The sequence below is a fragment of the Cenococcum geophilum genome (genome assembly GCF_001692895.1).
Source record: "Cenococcum geophilum 1.58 unplaced genomic scaffold K441scaffold_27, whole genome shotgun sequence".
Lineage (NCBI taxonomy): Eukaryota > Fungi > Ascomycota > Dothideomycetes > Gloniales > Gloniaceae > Cenococcum > Cenococcum geophilum.
Genome location: NW_027137585.1, coordinates 1320592 through 1339527, shown reverse-complemented (window position 1 = coordinate 1339527; position 18936 = coordinate 1320592). Strand labels below are relative to the sequence as shown.

Below are 18936 nucleotides of genomic sequence, written 5' to 3'. Positions count from 1 at the left end.
CTTAGGGACCTAGTCTGTTAGCTATTAGAACCTAAACCAACGCACTTAGACGTACTAGTTAGCACGACTTATTTAGTTATTAGTAGTACCCGTAATTGCGGTTAACCTACTTACTATAGGTAGCCCGCCTAGCAGTAGCTATACGCTTAGCGTAATAGAGGCAGATTAGTTCCAGCAAAGCTAGGAAAGCGGCTTACGAGCGGCGTAGGAGCTTTAACGGCGCCTAGTAGGGTTAGCGACAGCTATAAGCCAGTATAAAGAATACTTATAGAAAACTCGCGAGTAGGCGAACCAACGGCTTGGCGCTTGCGATTTATAATTAATTGGAAGTTATAAAGAAGGTAAGTTGTAGGCTAAACAAATTAAAATAAAATTAGAAGGGAAATCTAATATCCTACCTAGGTGGGAACTCCTACCTTTATAGATCTCTATAAGGTCCTATTATTACATTATCCTATTATTACATTGCCCTATTATTACATTGTTTAATTTACTTAAAATTATTAAAAAACTTTTTATTTAGAGAAGGGCAATAATAGCACTCCTATTGTATAATAGCGTCAGTTAAGGACAGCCGCTTAAAAAGGGGGGGGCAATTATTAGGCTATAGAGACACACTGGCCGTAACCAGCTTAGCGCAGGCGAGGCGCAGGCGAGGCGCCTATAAAACGTAGTCGCCCCACATTAAAGAATAGCAGAATTCAGTTTTATAGTTCTACTTCATTAAGAACCAGATACTCTTTGTATCCCACTACTATTATTACGTTACTACATGCCCTAAGGACCTTAGCGTCCTAATATTATCTCTATATTTAACCGCCTCTATATTACTAAAGGAGATAAATAGCTTACTACGTTCTATACCTAGTATAAATTATTTAAGTACTTAGTAATACTATTTAGCCTTATAAACGCCCTAAGCCTATTTTAATATTATATAAATAATACCCTACGTCCTTACCTAGATATCTTCTATATAGCTTATATTAGCCATATATTAATTTCCTAGTTAGGCCTATATAACTGCGTACCTATATATTTATATACCTACGGTAAGATATCTTTAACTACTAATTAAAGGCGTTTAACGGCGACGGGTAACTAATTCGATTTAACTATAACCGTATAATTGACTAACGTTTAAATAGGGTATTAGGTCGGCCCGGTTAAAAGCTTTAACTAATCTAATTTAACTATAAAGGCGGCGTCTAATTAATTAAGACTTAGCTAAGGCTTTAGCTTAATTTAAGGTGTTTTCTACTATATATATAACATAGGCTCTATATCCGTAGTTAATTAAGGCTCTTAGTATTTACTAAACGTCTAATCTAGAGATCTATCCTAAGACTTCCTCCTTTATAAGTACTAACGGCAGCTTCCTCTAAGCCACTACTATAGGCCTAGCGCTTCTATAGAACGTCTTTTATAGCTACTTTTCTTCCCTTTCTAGGCCGTCTTCGCTCTTGGCTTCTTTAGCGTATTTTTAGGCTTTTGCGGCTACTTTCTTATCCCTAGTACTAGCAGTATACTCGCGTATCCTTAATCTTCTTCCGGCTTAAAAGCCTTCCCTAGCATTATCTTTTACTCCTAATCTCTTAATTGCTATCCTTAAAGAAGAAGAGCGCGTACAGACGCGTGTGGGTCGCTTGGGGGGTTCCCGGGTGCGACGTTAATCACTCGCTTACCTTTTGTGGGTTTGTGCCGGGTGCGGAGCCTGTCACCTCACCTACAGTATTGTTAGCTCGGCGCTAACAATATTTATCCCTGATACTATAGTACACGTACTGCCCAGGCAAACCTGGAGTATGTACCTTACGCATTATAATCCAGGCGCAAATGCAGCATTTTAGGTTAAATGTATTGAAGGGACTTTTTGAAGTATTGTGATCCTACTGCTGTCTACCCTAGCCACGTGCTCGACAATGTCCTCTACCTCTAGCCTTCGTCCCAGCACGTCACTTGTCTAGGACACTGCCGTTCTCATCGCTATCATGATGAAAGTAGTGACTCCTTGCAGCGACCTCGCATTTCTGTGCCGCCTTACGCTTTTGGGTCAATTTAGCTGTCCTGTCAGCTGAAGTCTTCTTCCTAATAGGCCCTTCAACGTCATTGCCATTGACTGCTTCAAGTACGGACCCGCCTTCGGAATTGTCAACATCAGAGGTGGGATCGGACGGACTTGACGATTCACTCTCATCTCCACCGCTCGTACGGTGCTTCTTCTTCGGTGTTGCCTTAAATGGCCGATTTGGCTGAGGAGTTCTAGATACGATACCGCCCCTTCCACTTCCCGCTCCTCTGACCCTTCTTCCATGACCGCGTCCACAGCTACCTCCCTGGTTCACCTTGGGCAGGGCCCGAATTCCCATTTTGTCCAACTCGTATTCCTCAGAATCTGCCCCTGTAGACTCGTGTCTAGTGATCTTCTGGTGCTGTGCTGAGAGTAATGAAATAGGCGTTTGAGGGTAGCTTTCAGAAGCTGTTCGTTTGATTTGGAGATTCGAGTCATCTCCATACTCTACGATAAAGCCTCCTGCATGCTCAGGCTTATCCTCTTCCTCGTCCCTGATAAATCTCCCTTCAAGATGCTCTTCATGCTCCTGTGACAGAAAGCCGGCTCGTTCGCCATAGACCGCTTCTTCCTCTGCTTTCTCCACGACTGATTTCTTCTTCGTGAACGGGTTGACGTCTTCCGGCACTTCCCCATCCTCCTCTCCATACTCTCTTTTCATTCTCTCGACAATTCTCAATCCTAGCAAAAACTTCCTCCAAAGTCCAAGGACCAACTTCTCTTTTTTACTTTCCTCCTTGCGCTTCCTTTCCACCTCTTCCGCCTCCCACGCATCAATAACCAAATCCTCATTCTCCTTAGCCACAACTATACCGGTGAGCACTGGCACCGCTCTCTGCTTCCCGAACTCAAATCCGGTGCATGCCTCCGCGAAATCTACCCCTAGTCGTTTGCAAACCCTCGCTGTACCTCTAAGCGGAATATGGACAGCACCCTTAGGGACCATAGTAGGCACATAGACATCAATATTACCGAACACATTCCGTGGGATTTTACCATCTTGAATTGGGTCGGGAATAATCCACTCAGTCTGTGCTTCGGAATATAATCCTTGCTTCACCTTTCCGCCCTCTTCTCTCTCCCTCTCCTCAATCTCGCGCTTCCGCGTCACCGTCACAGCACGTATGGGCACAAATTTAAGCGGCTGCTCGCCTTCTTTAACTTGTCGTCCCTCTTTATGCCAGCTCTCAATCGTCTTGCACGTTACAACATCCTTTCTCAGATAAACCGGTTCCTTAGTCTCCTTTTCACCCTTACCAGTCATAAAATACCTCACCAGCTGCGTACCTGGTCCAAGCGCTTCCTCACGCCGTAGATGCCGTTCAAGCACAAATTCTGCAGATGATTTGTACCCTTGGAGTGTCTCCTTGCCTCCTTCCTCGTCCATTGCCTTCGCCTTAGCAGGTTTGGCTGGGACGAGATCGCCTTGGTCTTCGACTTCGTCCCATAAAGTTCTATTCTCCGCACTACGTGCATATGGACGCATAACGCTCTTAAACCAGTCCCACTCCTCCCGCCTTCGTATTTTGCCTTGTCTGTCATGGACCGGGATTTTCTCAACCGGGATTCTGACACCTTTGGTCTTTCCTGGCCATAATCTTCGAGGCAGGTACCGCGTCGTAACATCTTTTGCTGTCCCGTCGGAAGAGAAGGCTATCAAATAGCAGAAAACCTGCTTCGCTTTTTCAGAAGCTGCGCCACGAGGATAAAACTGAACTAGGAGGTCTGGATTAGAAGCCGGTGCGACTATAGAGAGGGGTAGCGGGGAAACAGCTATAGGTATTCGGGTTGTAGGGGAAAGGGCTTCGGTCCAATATGTTGGGTGCGGAAGTTCTTGGCCATACTTTCGAGAAGGGTTCAGTATCATAGCCTTGGACCTTTTCTCTGGAGAACCAATCTTGAGAAAGGAATCCGAATCTGAGGGTAAACTACTGAGATCGCTGGTTTCAGCACTCTCTAAATTGATAGAAGATTTGCCGCCGTCAAATGCTTTCCGTTTCTTGGGTACTACGTTGAGTGAAGGCTCCGGGTTCGCTTTCTTCGGTAATGCAATATTGATCACATTTTGGCCCTTTCTATTCTCCTTGTGCTCCTCTTCCTTTGCTTCCCTTTGAGCGGTTCCCAACCCCTTCCTCGCTTTCCCTTCCTCAGCTTGGCTCCACCCGAATCCTAGAGGCTGGAGGCTAGCAACCATCCTCGCCTCAATACCTAATCCCCTCAGCAGCGCTGTAAAAAGCTGCTGGCCGACATCCCTACTGCCCTCACATTTCCTTGCCAGCTCCCGGAATGCATCTAAGCTCTCGACTCGCTCACCGAAATCACCAGCCTTCGATTCATCTCGGCGCCATGCCTCGATTTCAGCCTCAAGCGCCCAAGGAGGCAGATAACCACGCTTACGAAGACAAGGTGTCGTTGGTCGAAACTTCTGCTTCCAGAAGGCTGCTAGATACTTCAAGAGGCGCAGTAGCGGGTCCCCTGCCGAGAGGTTCGGCGCGTTTGGTTCCAGATGTGTAGATGATGCACCCCAATCACGCTGGACTCTGTCGCCATTACCCTTTTCATTACTCTTGTTTTCCGGTATCCGCGCCCTCAAGTTCTTATGTGCTGGCTTCCCCGAGGCCTGTTCCCCTTTCCCTTTACCCAGGACCTTCGCAGATTCAACCTCCACTCCTTCCCCAGTGTATCCACCTTCCACGACAGCTGCATAGCCATCCCTAATCCCCGCGTTCCGCCACCAGCTTTCTACTTCCTTCCAACACCCCTTGCTTAGGCTCTTTACTAGAATTCGTTGAACTCCTTTATCCTGAATCCACGCATTGCGAACGAGATTGTGGAACATTAAGAATTGCACATGCATGCAATGTGTTACAGTTCTTATCTGTCTTTCAATTTTTGAAGGTCCCTTCTTGCCTCTATTAGTGGTGGCAGAGAAAGCCGCAGGATTCGCAGAAGACGACAGGGTGAGTTCGAGGTCACCGGATGGTATCGGAGCTGGAACATTCTCGTCGGGATTTTTATGGGTCTGATGGTGGGATCCGAGCGCATCCTCCCACTCCGCTTCTTCCTCGCTATCGCTGTCCACTTCTCCAGCAGCTTCTTGCACCTTTCTTCTTCCTTGTGCTAAAGGCCCAGCGCCGTTTATCGCCACATCCTCAAACTCATCACTGTTGATGTCGCTGAGCTCTGATCCATCGTCTTCCTCCAAAAACGCCTCACTCTGCTCAAGTCTGCGTGGGATCCACGGCGCAGAGTCCAGTGTCTCAAATACCGTTTCTTTTGCGCGCCGAGGCGGCGCAATATGCGTCGGGCGTTTAGAAGGAGGCGATGAAGTGGGGGAGGTAGAACGGTGGCGTTTACGGGGTACAAATGGGGGCATGGTTCTCTATACTTCCTGGAGATTAGGAAGAGCGGTGATTTCAGAGGTGCCGGTGCTTCACTGTAAAATTTGAGGTTTATAAGGCCGAGAGCTGGGATGGTTGGATCAGTAGGTAGTTTGGTGGCAATGCCAAGCCTTCAATGCTTCAAGGTAGGTACCTCGGTAGGATCAGGCTTGCCTGACAGATTGATCGACGACCACTATTTCGCGCAGTCTTCATCACCGTCTCGTCGAGTAAGGACCTCAATATATATATTATCAAATTAGAGCATTACTTTTAAGTTTATTAATGAAGAGACTACCTGGGTCTCCTGAACAGTTTATTGACTAGCCCATCCGCGTCCTCTCAGATATTTTTATGTTCAATTGAAAGTGCGGGTCACAAGCTCATATCCGTTCATCGTCCAAGGAAAACCATAGCACTTTAGATAAACTTACGAAAGCTCCAGAACGATACATACAGCAAGAATAGCTAATCGATGTGGATCTCGAGCCAAAGGCACCTAGAACGTCTCTTGAAGGTCCTTGAGAGCCTATCCCAAGTACTTATTACCTCGTAAATTAAACGAATCAAGCCTCGGTAATAATGACCCACCGAGATGGTAGAATACACGCGTTCAGCCAGACATGCCAAGGTGTTTAGGGCTAGCCAATAGGCCGGGACCGTGACGGCTGGGGCGTGCCCGCGGCCCAAACTTGACAACTAATGGCCCCCCGAGGCTGGTTTGCGGACAGCTAAATCCTATCAAGCTTCAGGAACAAGCCTAATACTAGCAAAAGATTTCCTCAATGGCCCTCAATTCCGTAACACTATGAACCATATGCCGTCCCTGTTTTCTTTTTCTCTTGGCAACACATGCCGAATTAGCCTGCAATAACCGCACTCATGCTTGGCAGGATGTAATCGCAACACTTTGAGACGAACACCAATACGGCGGTCAGCCAAAACTAGGCAAAGAGGCTTAACTGCTTGACTGACCGAGGCCGAGGCGCGGGCGTCCCGAGAGACGCTCAAAGCCGACGGGCGGATGCCTAATAATCCCTCGGCGCTGTTTCATACGTCTTTTTTTCACCGGTGTGGCCTCTAACGTACTTACCTGCGACTAACTAGCGTGTCATTCCTCCTTTTTCAGCATTACCTATTACCCCATTTTCCCCATCAAGTTAAATAACACCTTGCTACCAGTCAGAGAATGAGGAGACTATGACGCAACACTCAAGGCTGACGAAAAGGCAGAATCTTCGGTGGGCCCGTAGGCGCACAAAGCTGGTCCACGTCTTCCCCAAACCTTGGTGACACTCACCTGACACTGGAAGTGGTGAATCGCAAAACGGAGAGGAAGCCTGTGTCACTAATTAATTTTCCTCCTACTTTCCGTTGCCTAGGTAGACTCTATGCTATGTCTTCTGAGAACTGCATATGTCAGGAACGGGATTTTCCCTATGACCCTTGCAATAGGTTGCCTGCTCAGGCGCAGCCCTGCGCCCTCATTGTATAATTAGGCCTTGACACGAATCGGCAGTGTATAGCTCGTGTATATCATACTCACATGCTGCCCGTTGTTTTTCTTCTTCACCGCCCCCCGCCTCAGTCCACCCTCTCAAGTATATTTCTTTGCGACCTGAAAGAGGACTATCTTAATCACTCATCAACTGCCCAAAAGCACTTCTTCTTTACGCCAATTCCAATTCCCAATTGGTCGAGTAGTTATACCCGTTTTCTAGGTTGCAGGTTATGTCGACGGTTATTTCCGCTGAGATCATGTCGGGAAACCCATCTTATCTTGTACCAAGATCTTCACCATATGATCGGACCACTCCCACCACCTCGTTTCCAGGATGCAACATTCCTCAGGAGGATTTGGACCATGCGTGGGCCTTGATCAAAAAATACCCACCCCAAATTGTAATTTGGATCATCCGTGAATTATTATCTCGTCAGTCACCTTTGGGAAACCGTTTCGCTTTACCGACTAATAATTCGCATAGAACAACCAATGGATATGGCCTCCTTCACGACACCGATCCCACCCTCAGGGCATGCGTCGTCTTCAAGCTCAGGGTTAGCCATTCATACTGTGCCTAGCTTGGTTCGCAATACCATCACTATGCCACCTTTCAATCTAGATTCACTCTACCGCGGTTCTGAAGACCTCGAGGCTATCTTGAATGATACTAAGATCAGTGAATCAGCTCCAATATCAAGTTCCCTGGAAGGGTTGAAAGGTTTCAAGACTCCGAATAGAAGTTTGCGCAGGCGATCCGCTCCAAGCTTACCACCAATTCGGAAAACTGAAAGCCTAAAGCAAGACGAGAAGCGTTGGTTTTGTGTGTTCGATGAACACAGAGACAAATCATTTGGCAAGCGATCCGATTGGAAGAAGCATATGAACGGTTTCCACGAACCGGGCAAAATCGCATGGCAGTGCCCAGAGCGAGATTGCCGCCAGATCTTCGTGCAAGANAGCAATTTCTGTCAGCACCACAGACTCCAGCACGCTTGTCGGAAGCCATGCAAACACGCAAATAGCGCTAAGAAGCGGATACCACTCAGACGGGCATTCGCATGCGGCTGTCAATCTTGCCAAGGCTTGCTTTTTTCTTGGGACGAATGGCGCGATCACGTCGCGCGTCATATGGAGAATGGGATGACAATATCCCAATGGCAGTACAACACGCTCCTTCGCAACCTACTTCGGCGCCCGGAGGTCCACCCTTACTGGGAAGCGCATGTCGCAGGCCAAGTGTTCCCTTATCACATCTCTGCTCGATTCAATTGGCGTCCACGGAACACCACGCTACTGAAGTGGCAGTTAGAACATAACGACGAGGCTAACCTTAAAAATAATGCCAAGGCCATCGCTCTTCAAGCATTCGAAACCGGTCTTGAAGTACGGTCTGCCCAAGAGCTTGCAGATCCCTCGGTTTTAATCGCCGAGCCAATTAAGCAGCCTTCTGAAGTCCCCAAGAGTCTCGACTTGACTCCGCAACTGCAGCATTCCGACTCTGATATGAGTGCCAGTTGCGGAATGCTGCTCTGCCAGCCTCGTACACCACTGCCTCCTCAAGAACTCCCAGGCCAATTCCCTGATCAGTACCTTCTCTCGACTACAGAAGAGCTCCGGAATGACATCGATGCTGAACAACTATTGGGCTTCAATCAATTTCTACCACCGTTCGATTATCAAGACCATGCCTAGGGATATTGCGTCCGTGCCTTCATGGTGCTGCTGTAGATGTCCTCAACTAAACCCAGAATATCGAATTTGAACACCTAGGGCCGCCTTGAGTTTGATCACTTTTTACTTCGTAAAAGTACTTCATACTCATACACCCTATATATTTTCTCGTCAAGGTTTTTCTCATTCCCACTTAGTATTAGTTACTTCCGGAAGTTCCTTCACTCGTTCCATTTCCAACGGTTAGTACCTATGGTCACTTTGCTATGTCAAATCGCACGTTTCATTTACCTCGGCTCCTACAGGTCTTCTTATTAGATATGGAAAGCTCACGCTATCTCGGACATTCGTGCCGAGATCACTATTATTAAGAGGGAGTCGAGGCTACCAAAGCAACATTAAAGTCATTTACAGATACCCAATTCATTTCTTTAACACTCACGTCCTAACCTGTAGTTTCTTCTCTAGAAGCATTTGACATTATGAACAGCTTTTTACAGAAGCTGGGCTGGGCTTGAAAACGGTCCACGCTTTCAGGATGAAGAAGTGTCCGATGTATACATAGGAATACAGATTAGTATTATTTTAGCCTCAATTCTACAACCTACATCCTTTGTTTGGTAAAATACGAATCCACCACATCGGCCCCGCCCTAATCGCAAACTCCACCATCTCAAACCCATTCGCATAACACTTCTTCTTTAGCCCTACAGCTTATTAAACTTCTCGTACCACTCACAAGCCAGCCGCTCGGTATCGAAATGCGGGGAATAACCCCACTTCCGAAACACCAACACAACCGCATTGGTGACCAGCGTGGCCGTCGCGTCCGCAACGAGCGGGTCCCTGTTCAGCTTGGACAGCGTAGCCTTGAGCAGCTCCTTCGCCTGCTCGAGCGTCTGCTGCCCCCGATACGGGCCCCGGGACCAGGCCGTCGCGACGTCGGAGGCTGGCGAGATGCGCGGGAAGGCAACGGGCTCGCCGGTCGCGTCAAGCGGCGTGATAGGCGAGAGGCTTACGACGCGTAAGACGAGGCTGAAGAGCGTTTGGACGCGCGTCGCGCCTGAGTAGTAGTCGTTCACGCCGACGGGGCCAAACACGTGCCGTTCGGCGGGTGACAGGTCGAGGTGGGCGGCTTGGAGGGCGGAGAGAGTAGGTGGGAAGGCGAGGATGACGGATGAGCATTTTTGGATTCGGCGCCGGGGGCCTTTCGTACTGTAGCGGATGATAGGGAATGGGCCGTCCCGATCTGGGTAGAGGGTTTGGGTCAGTTGTTTGGTACTGGGTTCAGGACACACTAATCCAATTGATGTCCGTGTTGAAATAGATGGCCCCTTTGATGGAGGATTTCGAGTCCAGACTTCGTGGGAATCTGGGTGTCATGGGATTACGTTAGTGCTCACCAAGAACCGCCAGTAAGCGCCTATCAATGAGGTATCCATGTGCTGCCCAGCAAAGAAGAAAGCAATATTCGGCCTAACATACTGAAGCATGTTGTAAGCGTACGAAGAGGCTTCAGAGCAGGTTCGAAGGAATAAAATATATTCTATCTAAATTTAGGGGTATAGCTCTTACAGAGAACAAGACGTTGCGTAAAGAATAGAAAGGAATAACAAGAGAATCTTATAATTAAATAGTTAGGGGTCTTAGTGGTTGATGTGTGCATATGTACGCACGCGGTCTTCGACGGACTTTAGTAGAATTTAATTAATCTTAACAGAACTTAATAGAAGTCGATTAAGCCAGCAGAATTCGGCAGAATTTAGTTAAAGCGTTGGAATTTATCTATTAAGTATTTTACTAAGACGTTCCTACTATAACTAGGCTAGTCCTATTATAGTACCCCCCCTCCCCTCCCCCTCTAGCTAATAGTTTAAAATAATTTAATTTTAGTTAAAGCTTCTTACTTATTATATTTTATATATTCGCCTTAGATAGTATAAAGTTTTACTAGTTCTAATTATTAAATAGACTAATTAAGATTTTCTATACCCGGTATAGAAAATTATTATTAGCTTAGTTAGGACGGTAAGTAAAACTAACATCTTTATAGTAGGTCTTAGCGAGGTAAATTTAACTAATTAGATAACTTTAATTAGCAGTTAATGTTTTTTAATATCTTATATATTATATAAACGTATTATAAGCGTTATAATATATTTTAAGTTCTTTTTAAATTTAAGTTTTCTGCTATTATTTTTTATATATTCGTATTAGGTAGTAGTTATTTGCCTTTATATTACGTCTATTTAGCTAAAGTAGGCTATAAAAAATAGTCCTTATAGAAATCTTTTACTAGGAAAGGCGTATTAGTTTTAATCTATTTATAGATTTCCTAGATTTATATTTTATATCCTTTCCACTTAATAAGAAGTTTAAATTATTTAGATTATATTTTCTATTATATATTATTAATTAAGTAAATTAGCGTACGCCTAAATTGTATAGAAATAGTATATAAATAAGGGACGAGCTTCTACGTAGGACTTTAAGGAAGAAAATATAGTTTATCTAAATATACGAAACCTAAAGACCTAACGGCCCTTAAAGAAACTTAATTAGAAGTTTATAGGTGTTGGGAATAAGGCAAATTGCCACCACGTGAGGCAAGTTGCCGTCACGTGTCGCCGCGACACTAGCGTGGCGAAGAGCCTTAAGCCCTTCGTCCTGGATCATTAAGAAGAAGAATAACAATTATTATACTACCTACAACTTGTAGATACGTGATATCACCTTATAAGACCAACACTGATTAGTGGTTAACTTTACAGTTATACCACAGAACAGCTAGGCATTTCACTAAGAAGAGACAAGCCACTGTACTAGTGCTACTCGTGCTAGAGGAAGCTGTCTTTTAAGGTTAGAACTGGTCCTAAACCTTAAATAAAACTCTTCTATAAATCTAAGGATCTAAAGGCCAGAACTAGTTCTAAGCCTTTTACAAATTACAGATTCTTACGTCTATTACGTAGAACAACACGCTTTATAAGTCTTTGCGATTTAAGGCTAGAACTAGTCCTAAGCCCTATAATTGCAGATTCTTATTATAAACGCGTACCAAATAATAGAAGACGCGTACTAAACGATAAATACATGGTATAGCTACTATGATACCACTAATAATATCTCCCTCCCTCTAAAGACATAACTATGGCTATTCTAAACAACTAGAGAGACTCCTTACTACTAGGGGTAGCTATATACACGAAACTTATTAATAAAGATTGGGATGAATTTACCTTTAATATAATAACCTATACCGTAAAACAAGTTAATGGCTTTCTCCTACACTATATCCTATTTTACTGAGATAGACACTACACCAATTTATAGCTGTGGGAATATTTTAGGGAGGACTTTATAGGATGGACTACCGACACCTGGGCACTTAGTAATATTAATATTGTTTAGGATTTTTAAGACTTTCTCCGTAGGAATAGGGTATACATTACTAAGAACGGTAACCCAATTACTAGTAATATTTAGGCCGTTATTATTGGTATAGAAGAACCAGAATAGACGGAAGCTAAGATTATACGTTAACTATGGAAACCTAAAACCAACCTATATTCTTTAGAAGGCAACTTTAATTTGTATTAAAACCCCTAGAATGCTAATCTCCTACCTAGAGGTACTCTCCCACCTAGAGGTGCTCTCCTATCTAGAGTTGCTTCTCCCCTACCGCCTCTAACTCCCTTATCCTAGCTAACCGGTAAGCCTTTACTACGAGAAGTCACGAATCTAATAAAGGTATATTTGGACGAAGAGAAGAAGTTTAGAGGAGAATTGTATAATATACTCGGAGCAAAACTACAGGTCTTTTATAACTGTTATAATAAAGTTAAAATTTAACGCCACTAGTTCTATTACGCTTTCTCTATTATATTAAAGGGACGGGCGGCGATGTTCTATTACAATTATATTACAGGTAGAAACTATAGCTTTAATGTAATACTTTAGCTTACTAAAACCCACTTTAAGACTAATAAGAATCGCCAACTTTATATGTCCGAATGGCGGAAGACTATATTCTAGAGAGTTATTGCTTCTAACCTAATAAAGACTCGTTTAAAGTGTCTTTAACTACTCTTTAATAAACTCTAACGTGGCCTTATTAAAACCTACTAAAATAAAAACAGTCTAAGGGACTAGGTTATCTTAGCCTGCCGTAGCGTTCCTAAGTGTAACTTAGCGCTATATAAACCTGCAGATATATTTAAAGGAGTATATACTAAACTACGCTCTATTATAGGTACTGTAATATAAATATAAGAGTCCTAACAATTCTATACCGAAAACCCTATTTAAACTAGGATTTTAAACCAATATAATTATAACTAGACTAATTAAATATATAGCGGCCGGAGTAGAGGATATAGTAGAGGGTATAAACAATGTCGCCTATAAAGCAATTGTGGAGGTTTTTGTGGAGGTTTATTTCGGAGCAACTGTTAGAAAAAGTGCTACGTTTATAAGAAGCTAAATTGCTAGTTAACTAGGCACTCTTTTAACGAGTAAAAGGAGGTATATAATAAGTTTCGACAGAGTGTAAGAAACGTTAGAAATTATAAGGTTACTATGGCCTACTTCTAAAGCTTTCTGGTTTAATATAAAGGCGTAAAAGACCTTAAGGATAAGGCTAACGAGGCCAAACAGCTCCTTATGGATATAGAAATTAAGGACTACTCTCCTAACTAATACTTTACTAAATATAGTAAGGTAAACGGTATACAAACTATCGCTATTCTTAACGACTAATTTACGCTCTATTCTGTTATAAAGTTAGATATCTTTAACGAGCTAAAGGAAAGTTCCGCATTCTCCTTTAACAACAGATACTTAGCGAATGTCTTCTATAGTATTATGCCAGATACTGGAGCCGCAGGAGTATCTATAGTAGGAGAACCTTAAGTTTAAGCTCTTTAGTAGCTTAATAGCTCTGTTTAGATTGATAAGTTAACAGTAGGCTAATATATAATTCGCTTCGGTAAGGGTACTATAATCTCTTTTAGCATAATTAAGGTCTAAACCCCATTAGGATATATTACTTTCTATATTATTCCCGTAAACACCCTATTTTTATTTTGCATCCAAGATATAGATAAATTAGGCGTTAAGCTTAATAACCTTAAAAATATGCTTATTTAGGGAGATAATTGGGTACCCGTTGTACGCAAGTGGGGTTACCCTTAGTTGCTCCTTTAATAGCTAGAAAGGAGCGTTACTTAAAGCTACCTAACTAAGTTAGAGCTACGTTAACTATACCGTTGTTTTAGCTACCTTTTTATTTACTAACTGCTTAGGGTTCTTTAGCGAGTAGGTTATAAGGTTAAGGTTAAGGCGATTAAGCACCTTATAAAGTACTGCTACTACTGCTAAATAAACCAAAAGTCCCCTAGCCGATTTAAGTTTACCCTTAAAGATAACTACAACTTTAACTTCTATATTATTATTAATATTATATATTTTAGCGGCAAGCTAGTACTCTAAATTATTAACTTCTTAACTTTTTTCTAAGCCGCACGCTTCCTAAAAGATATATTAGCTAGGAATGTATGGGATACTCTTTAATTATGCTAGATTAATGTTTACCTAGGACCCCCTAATTAAGTTATCTATAACGTAGGAAGAAACTTCTTATTTATAGAGTTTCGGTAATAAGTAAAGGCAATAGCAATTAAGGTTAAGGAAGTCCCTATTAAGGCATATAATAGCGTTAGAAAAGTAGAACGATATTATACGCCATTACGCTAAGTATATAAGATTATTTCTTTAGAACTAAAGGACGCTAGCAAAAAGCTTATCTTATAGATGGCTATTAAGGCTGTTAACAATTCCGCTAGTCTAGATAGGCTTATACCCACATTACTAGTCTTTAGCGCCTACCCTTAAATAACTAACAATTCTCTACTATCTCCCTCTATTATATAATAAGCTAAGGCTATTTATAAAGTAATAAAGGAGGTATAATGTCTTTATGCTACGCGCTAGGTTAACAACGTACTAGGAATAAGAAATGGCCTAAATACCTTAACTACGCTTAATCTGCCACTCCAATCTAAGGTACGCGTATGGCGTAAAAAGGGAGGATAGTTAGGCCCATATAAACTTATTGCAATTAATAATTAAACTTATACTCTTTAGATGCCCTATAAACCCACCTAATTCCACTTAACCGTTGTTAAGCCCTACTATAGGAATAACTGCTCCGAGCCTTTATAGGATACCCTAAAGGATACCCTAGAGGAGAACTACGATTAACGTGCTCTAGAAGGCGACTATAATTTTAAGATAATTGTAGTAGATGTGCCATAACTATAACGCAGTAAAGGTTGCCCGAAGGGATTATAAAATCGCCAATATCTTATTAATTTTAAAAAGCAATTTATTACCGCTATTAAGAGTGGAGATAAGTTATTGATGGCCTTTATAACAGCTAAAGAAAAGGCTAACTTTAAGCTCGCAAAACAGCTCTAAAAGGAAGGCCGTATTATAACTTTAGGAGCCCCCTTCTAAGCATCTAATAAACAGGAGATTAACGGTCTTATTGCTAGAGGAGTCTTTAAATTTAAGAAGTATAACCCTACTAAGTTTAATAGAGTCCGTATCTTTTAGTTAAGAATAGTTAACGAAATTAAGGGCAAAGCTACTAACGCCCTATTTAAGAAATTAAGGCTTATTATCTAAGGTTATAACGATAATAGTAAGGAAGTAATTCTTACGTAATCCCCTATAATTTAACGAGCTAGTTAGCGAGTAATTATTGCGCTAGCTCCCTCTTTAATAAAGAATAGAATAGCGGTTTATTTATAAGATATTACTTAGGCCTATACCTAATTAGAGACGCGCCTTTAGCGCTTAATACTAGCATACCTTTTAGAGTAAATTCGCTACTAATATCCCAGAGATATAATTATAGTTATACTTAAACCATTATATGGAATCGCAGAGGTAGGAACCTATTAGTGGGCTATCTACAGTAAGCACCACAAAGAGAAGCTTTTAATAACTACTTCTATATTTAACCCCTGCTTCCTTATTACAACTACAAGAACCCCATTTAGAATTGTCGGTATATAAACTAATAATATAATTATCTTAGGAGACAACCAATTCTTAGCTCTTAAAGAAAATAAGCTAGTAAAGGCAAATCTTATAGTAAAGCTAAAGGAAAAGCTTAATTTAATAACACTATTACTCTTTAATAGATGCATCCTCTCCCTAAATAAGGATTCTATTGCTTTACGCTAGAAGGGTTAAGGCAAGAAAATTAAAGTTATTAACGTTAATTCTCTAAAGCAAGGATATATAGAGCAACGTGCTTATGGAGCTTATATTGCTTTTATCTACTAACCCAAGGCTTTCTTTAATCTCTTTATTGCCGCTTAATATTAGAAACTAACTAAGGATGACGTTCTTGCTCTAAATAAGTGTTTTTCCTAGTAAATAAACCATCTTAATTGGGGACTACTCTACGTACCTATTAATCTCCCTACCACTAAGCTCTTTGTGTTTATTAATGGATTATTTACTAATAATAAAGATTTTAGCTCCTAGTTAGGATATAAAATTATTATTATAAATAAATCTACTAGAGAGAATAACTTTATAATTTACGGCAATCTTATCTATTAAAGCTTAACTAAGAGTAAGCGCGTTACCTAAAGCGTTCTAGTATTAGAAATATACGGAATAATTAGCGGAGTTAATATAATAATTGCAATTAGAACTACCCTTAAGATAATTATAGATCGGCTTAAACTTCCCGTTATCTCTATAATTATGTGCACCAACTTATATTCCCTCTATAAGTATTTAGTTAAGCTTAATACTACAAAGAAAAAGCGCCTTATAATTAATAATATGGCACTTTGGCAATCCTATAAGCGTTAAGAACTCTTTAAAATCTAATAGATTAATGGCTAAAATAACCCGGTAGATATAATAATAAAGGCAAGCCCAAATAAGGCACTAGAGACGTTTGTAAACATAAATACTCTATATATATAAGTTAAAGGTTAGGTTAAGAGGAAAAATTAGAGAAGTTAAGATCTTATGGAACTTTAACCGCCGGTTAAAGTTATCTAATTAGTTAGATTCTTGCCAAGAGCGCCGCACCTAATTAATTTAGGTGGCGGTGTGGAGTTCTGCCGATGCTATTTGTTAAACTAGCCAATTAGAATTTTCTATACCCAGCATAGAAAATCGCTATTAGCTCGCTTACTACTAGCGCCTTAGCGGCCACTCACCTTTACGTTAAACCCTAACGCCCTCCTCCTTCTTCTTCTTCTCCTTGGCTTTGTATCTTTATATAGTAGCAATCTATAAGTGTATATAGATGGCAACTACAAAAGAAGAGTTGCTAGTGTTGGGAATAAGGTAAATTGCCGCCACGTAAGGCAAGTTGCCGTTACGTGTCGCCGCGACACTAGCGTGGCGAAGAGCCTTAAGCCCTTCGTCCTAGATTATTAAGAAGAAGAACAACAATTATCATACTACCTATAACTTGTAGATACGTAATATCACCTTGTGAGACCAACAATAGGCCTATACTAAATTAAGAAGAAACTAAGCCTGTATACCTGTAAACTTAAACTATTAACTAAAATAAAAATATACTTAGCGTTTTACGTAAGCTTACTATAATCTTTAAAAGATAAACCTATAATATATAAAATGCCGCTACTACCTCCTATAATTATTAATAATAGTAATAGTTCTTACTTTATTAACTTTATAATAGTTCCTGTTGGGAATAAAGGCAAGTGGTCACCATATGAGGCATATTGCCGTCACGTATGGCAAGTTGCCGTTACGTGCGGCAGGTTGCCGTCACGTGTCGCCGCGGCACTAGCGTGGCGAGGAGCCTTAAGCTCCTCGCCCTCCCTAAAAGATCAATAAGAACAACAATCATCATACTATCTACGAACCGTAGCTACGTGATATCACCTTATGTAACCAACAGTTCCATTAACTACTTTATTTAATTAATAAAGTTATATATATCAATTAACTAAACCTATTTAATTATGGGTCCTATTATATTAATTTTAGGTTATAGTTTAAATCTAAGTTAAGGGTTTTATCTATAGGTTATATAGAACAGCGTTATACCTACCTATTTATTTATTGTATTATTCGCGGTAAACATAGCTAAAAGCAGCTATTTTTCTTTGTCATTCTATAGGTAAAAGTAGTATATTTATAGGTATTGCTCTATAATTATATTCGTAATTTTAGTTTAGCCATTTATTTCTAAGTAAAATATAGTTAAAAGTTATATTTATATATCTATTTGTTTATATAGGGCTTAATAGAAGTTTAAAATAAACTAGCTTCCTTAGTTAAATATTATTAAATTAGGAAGTCCATATAGCTTAAAAATATTCGGCTACTAATATTATATTAATTAAGTCTATAGGAATTATATATTGCATTTTTATAAGACGGTTAATAACTATTATAATATTTATAAACCTATTACTGCTAAACAAGTTAACTATAAAGTTAATTAAAATGTCTTACTATCTTTATATTAGAATTAGTAACGGCTAAAATACTATAAGGGATATTATTGCGGACACCTCGGGTTGCCCTTAGGACAACCCCCGGACGCCCCTGAGATAGTCGCCGGTTACGTGCTAAAGGCACGTGCCCGTAGTATATAGTCTCTATAATCCTAGAGGCCTTACCTCCTTAAGGATTTGTCTCTCTTACTAATCTATCCTATTCCACAATTATGTCCTTATAGCCCCCTATCTACAAGATCCCCTTATATTTAAATCCTTTCTACTTTTTTTAAAAGGGTAGTTGGCTTTAAGGACCAGATTATTTATTTATATCTTTTATTTATAAGCTACTATTTTTTCTTAAAATTTCGCGATAATCTAAATGGAAACTCCACGGATACCTTATAGAAAGCCGTCGCGTAAAGGTAGAAAAGTCCCTCTAATAGTAAGAGATTATAATAATATAACCCTCTGGGCAAGATAGCTAAACGAGCCCTAATACCTAGATACTCTAGAAGCTCGAAAACTCTCGCATACCTACGGTTACTAGTAACGCTAAGGAAAATATAGATACCCTCTATAACGATTATAATACTACTAAAAAGCAGCTAAAACCCCTCTAGCCCTATCTAGGCTAATTAGAAGATTAAGCGCTAGAGGAGACTTTAAGATCTTCCCCTAAGCTAAAAATGCTAAAGAAATATACTAATGTGTCTAACTAGGGAACTAACCGGAACCCTCCTAGAAGACTACTGGCCTATAATTAGTATAGTAGCGGTATATAGACTACTTATAAGCTAA

The 18936-nt window shown here is 41.1% G+C and overlaps 3 protein-coding genes across 3 annotated transcripts; 1 reads left to right on the top strand and 2 right to left on the bottom strand.

Annotated features, from left to right (window-relative positions):
* Positions 1-1865: 1865 nt before the first annotated feature.
* K441DRAFT_661730 (Rad4-domain-containing protein) lies at positions 1866-5560 on the bottom strand. The gene has a single exon (XM_067648918.1). It carries the CDS (start codon positions 5445-5447, stop codon positions 1956-1958), a length of 3492 nt encoding a protein of 1163 aa, XP_067502891.1. The 5' UTR covers positions 5448-5560; the 3' UTR covers positions 1866-1955.
* Positions 5561-7182: 1622 nt separating this feature from the next.
* On the top strand, positions 7183-8647 carry K441DRAFT_678295 (uncharacterized protein; the record flags this gene model as incomplete). The annotated part of the gene is made up of 2 exons (XM_067651143.1): positions 7183-7384; positions 7437-8647. The coding sequence occupies 2 exons, from the start codon at positions 7183-7185 to the stop codon at positions 8645-8647; spliced, it is 1413 nt and encodes a 470-aa protein (XP_067502890.1).
* Positions 8648-9333: 686 nt separating this feature from the next.
* On the bottom strand, positions 9334-10009 carry K441DRAFT_678294 (uncharacterized protein; the record flags this gene model as incomplete). The annotated part of the gene is made up of 2 exons (XM_067651142.1): positions 9334-9875; positions 9925-10009. 2 exons carry the CDS (start codon positions 10007-10009, stop codon positions 9334-9336), a joined length of 627 nt encoding a protein of 208 aa, XP_067502889.1.
* Positions 10010-18936: the final 8927 nt, after the last annotated feature.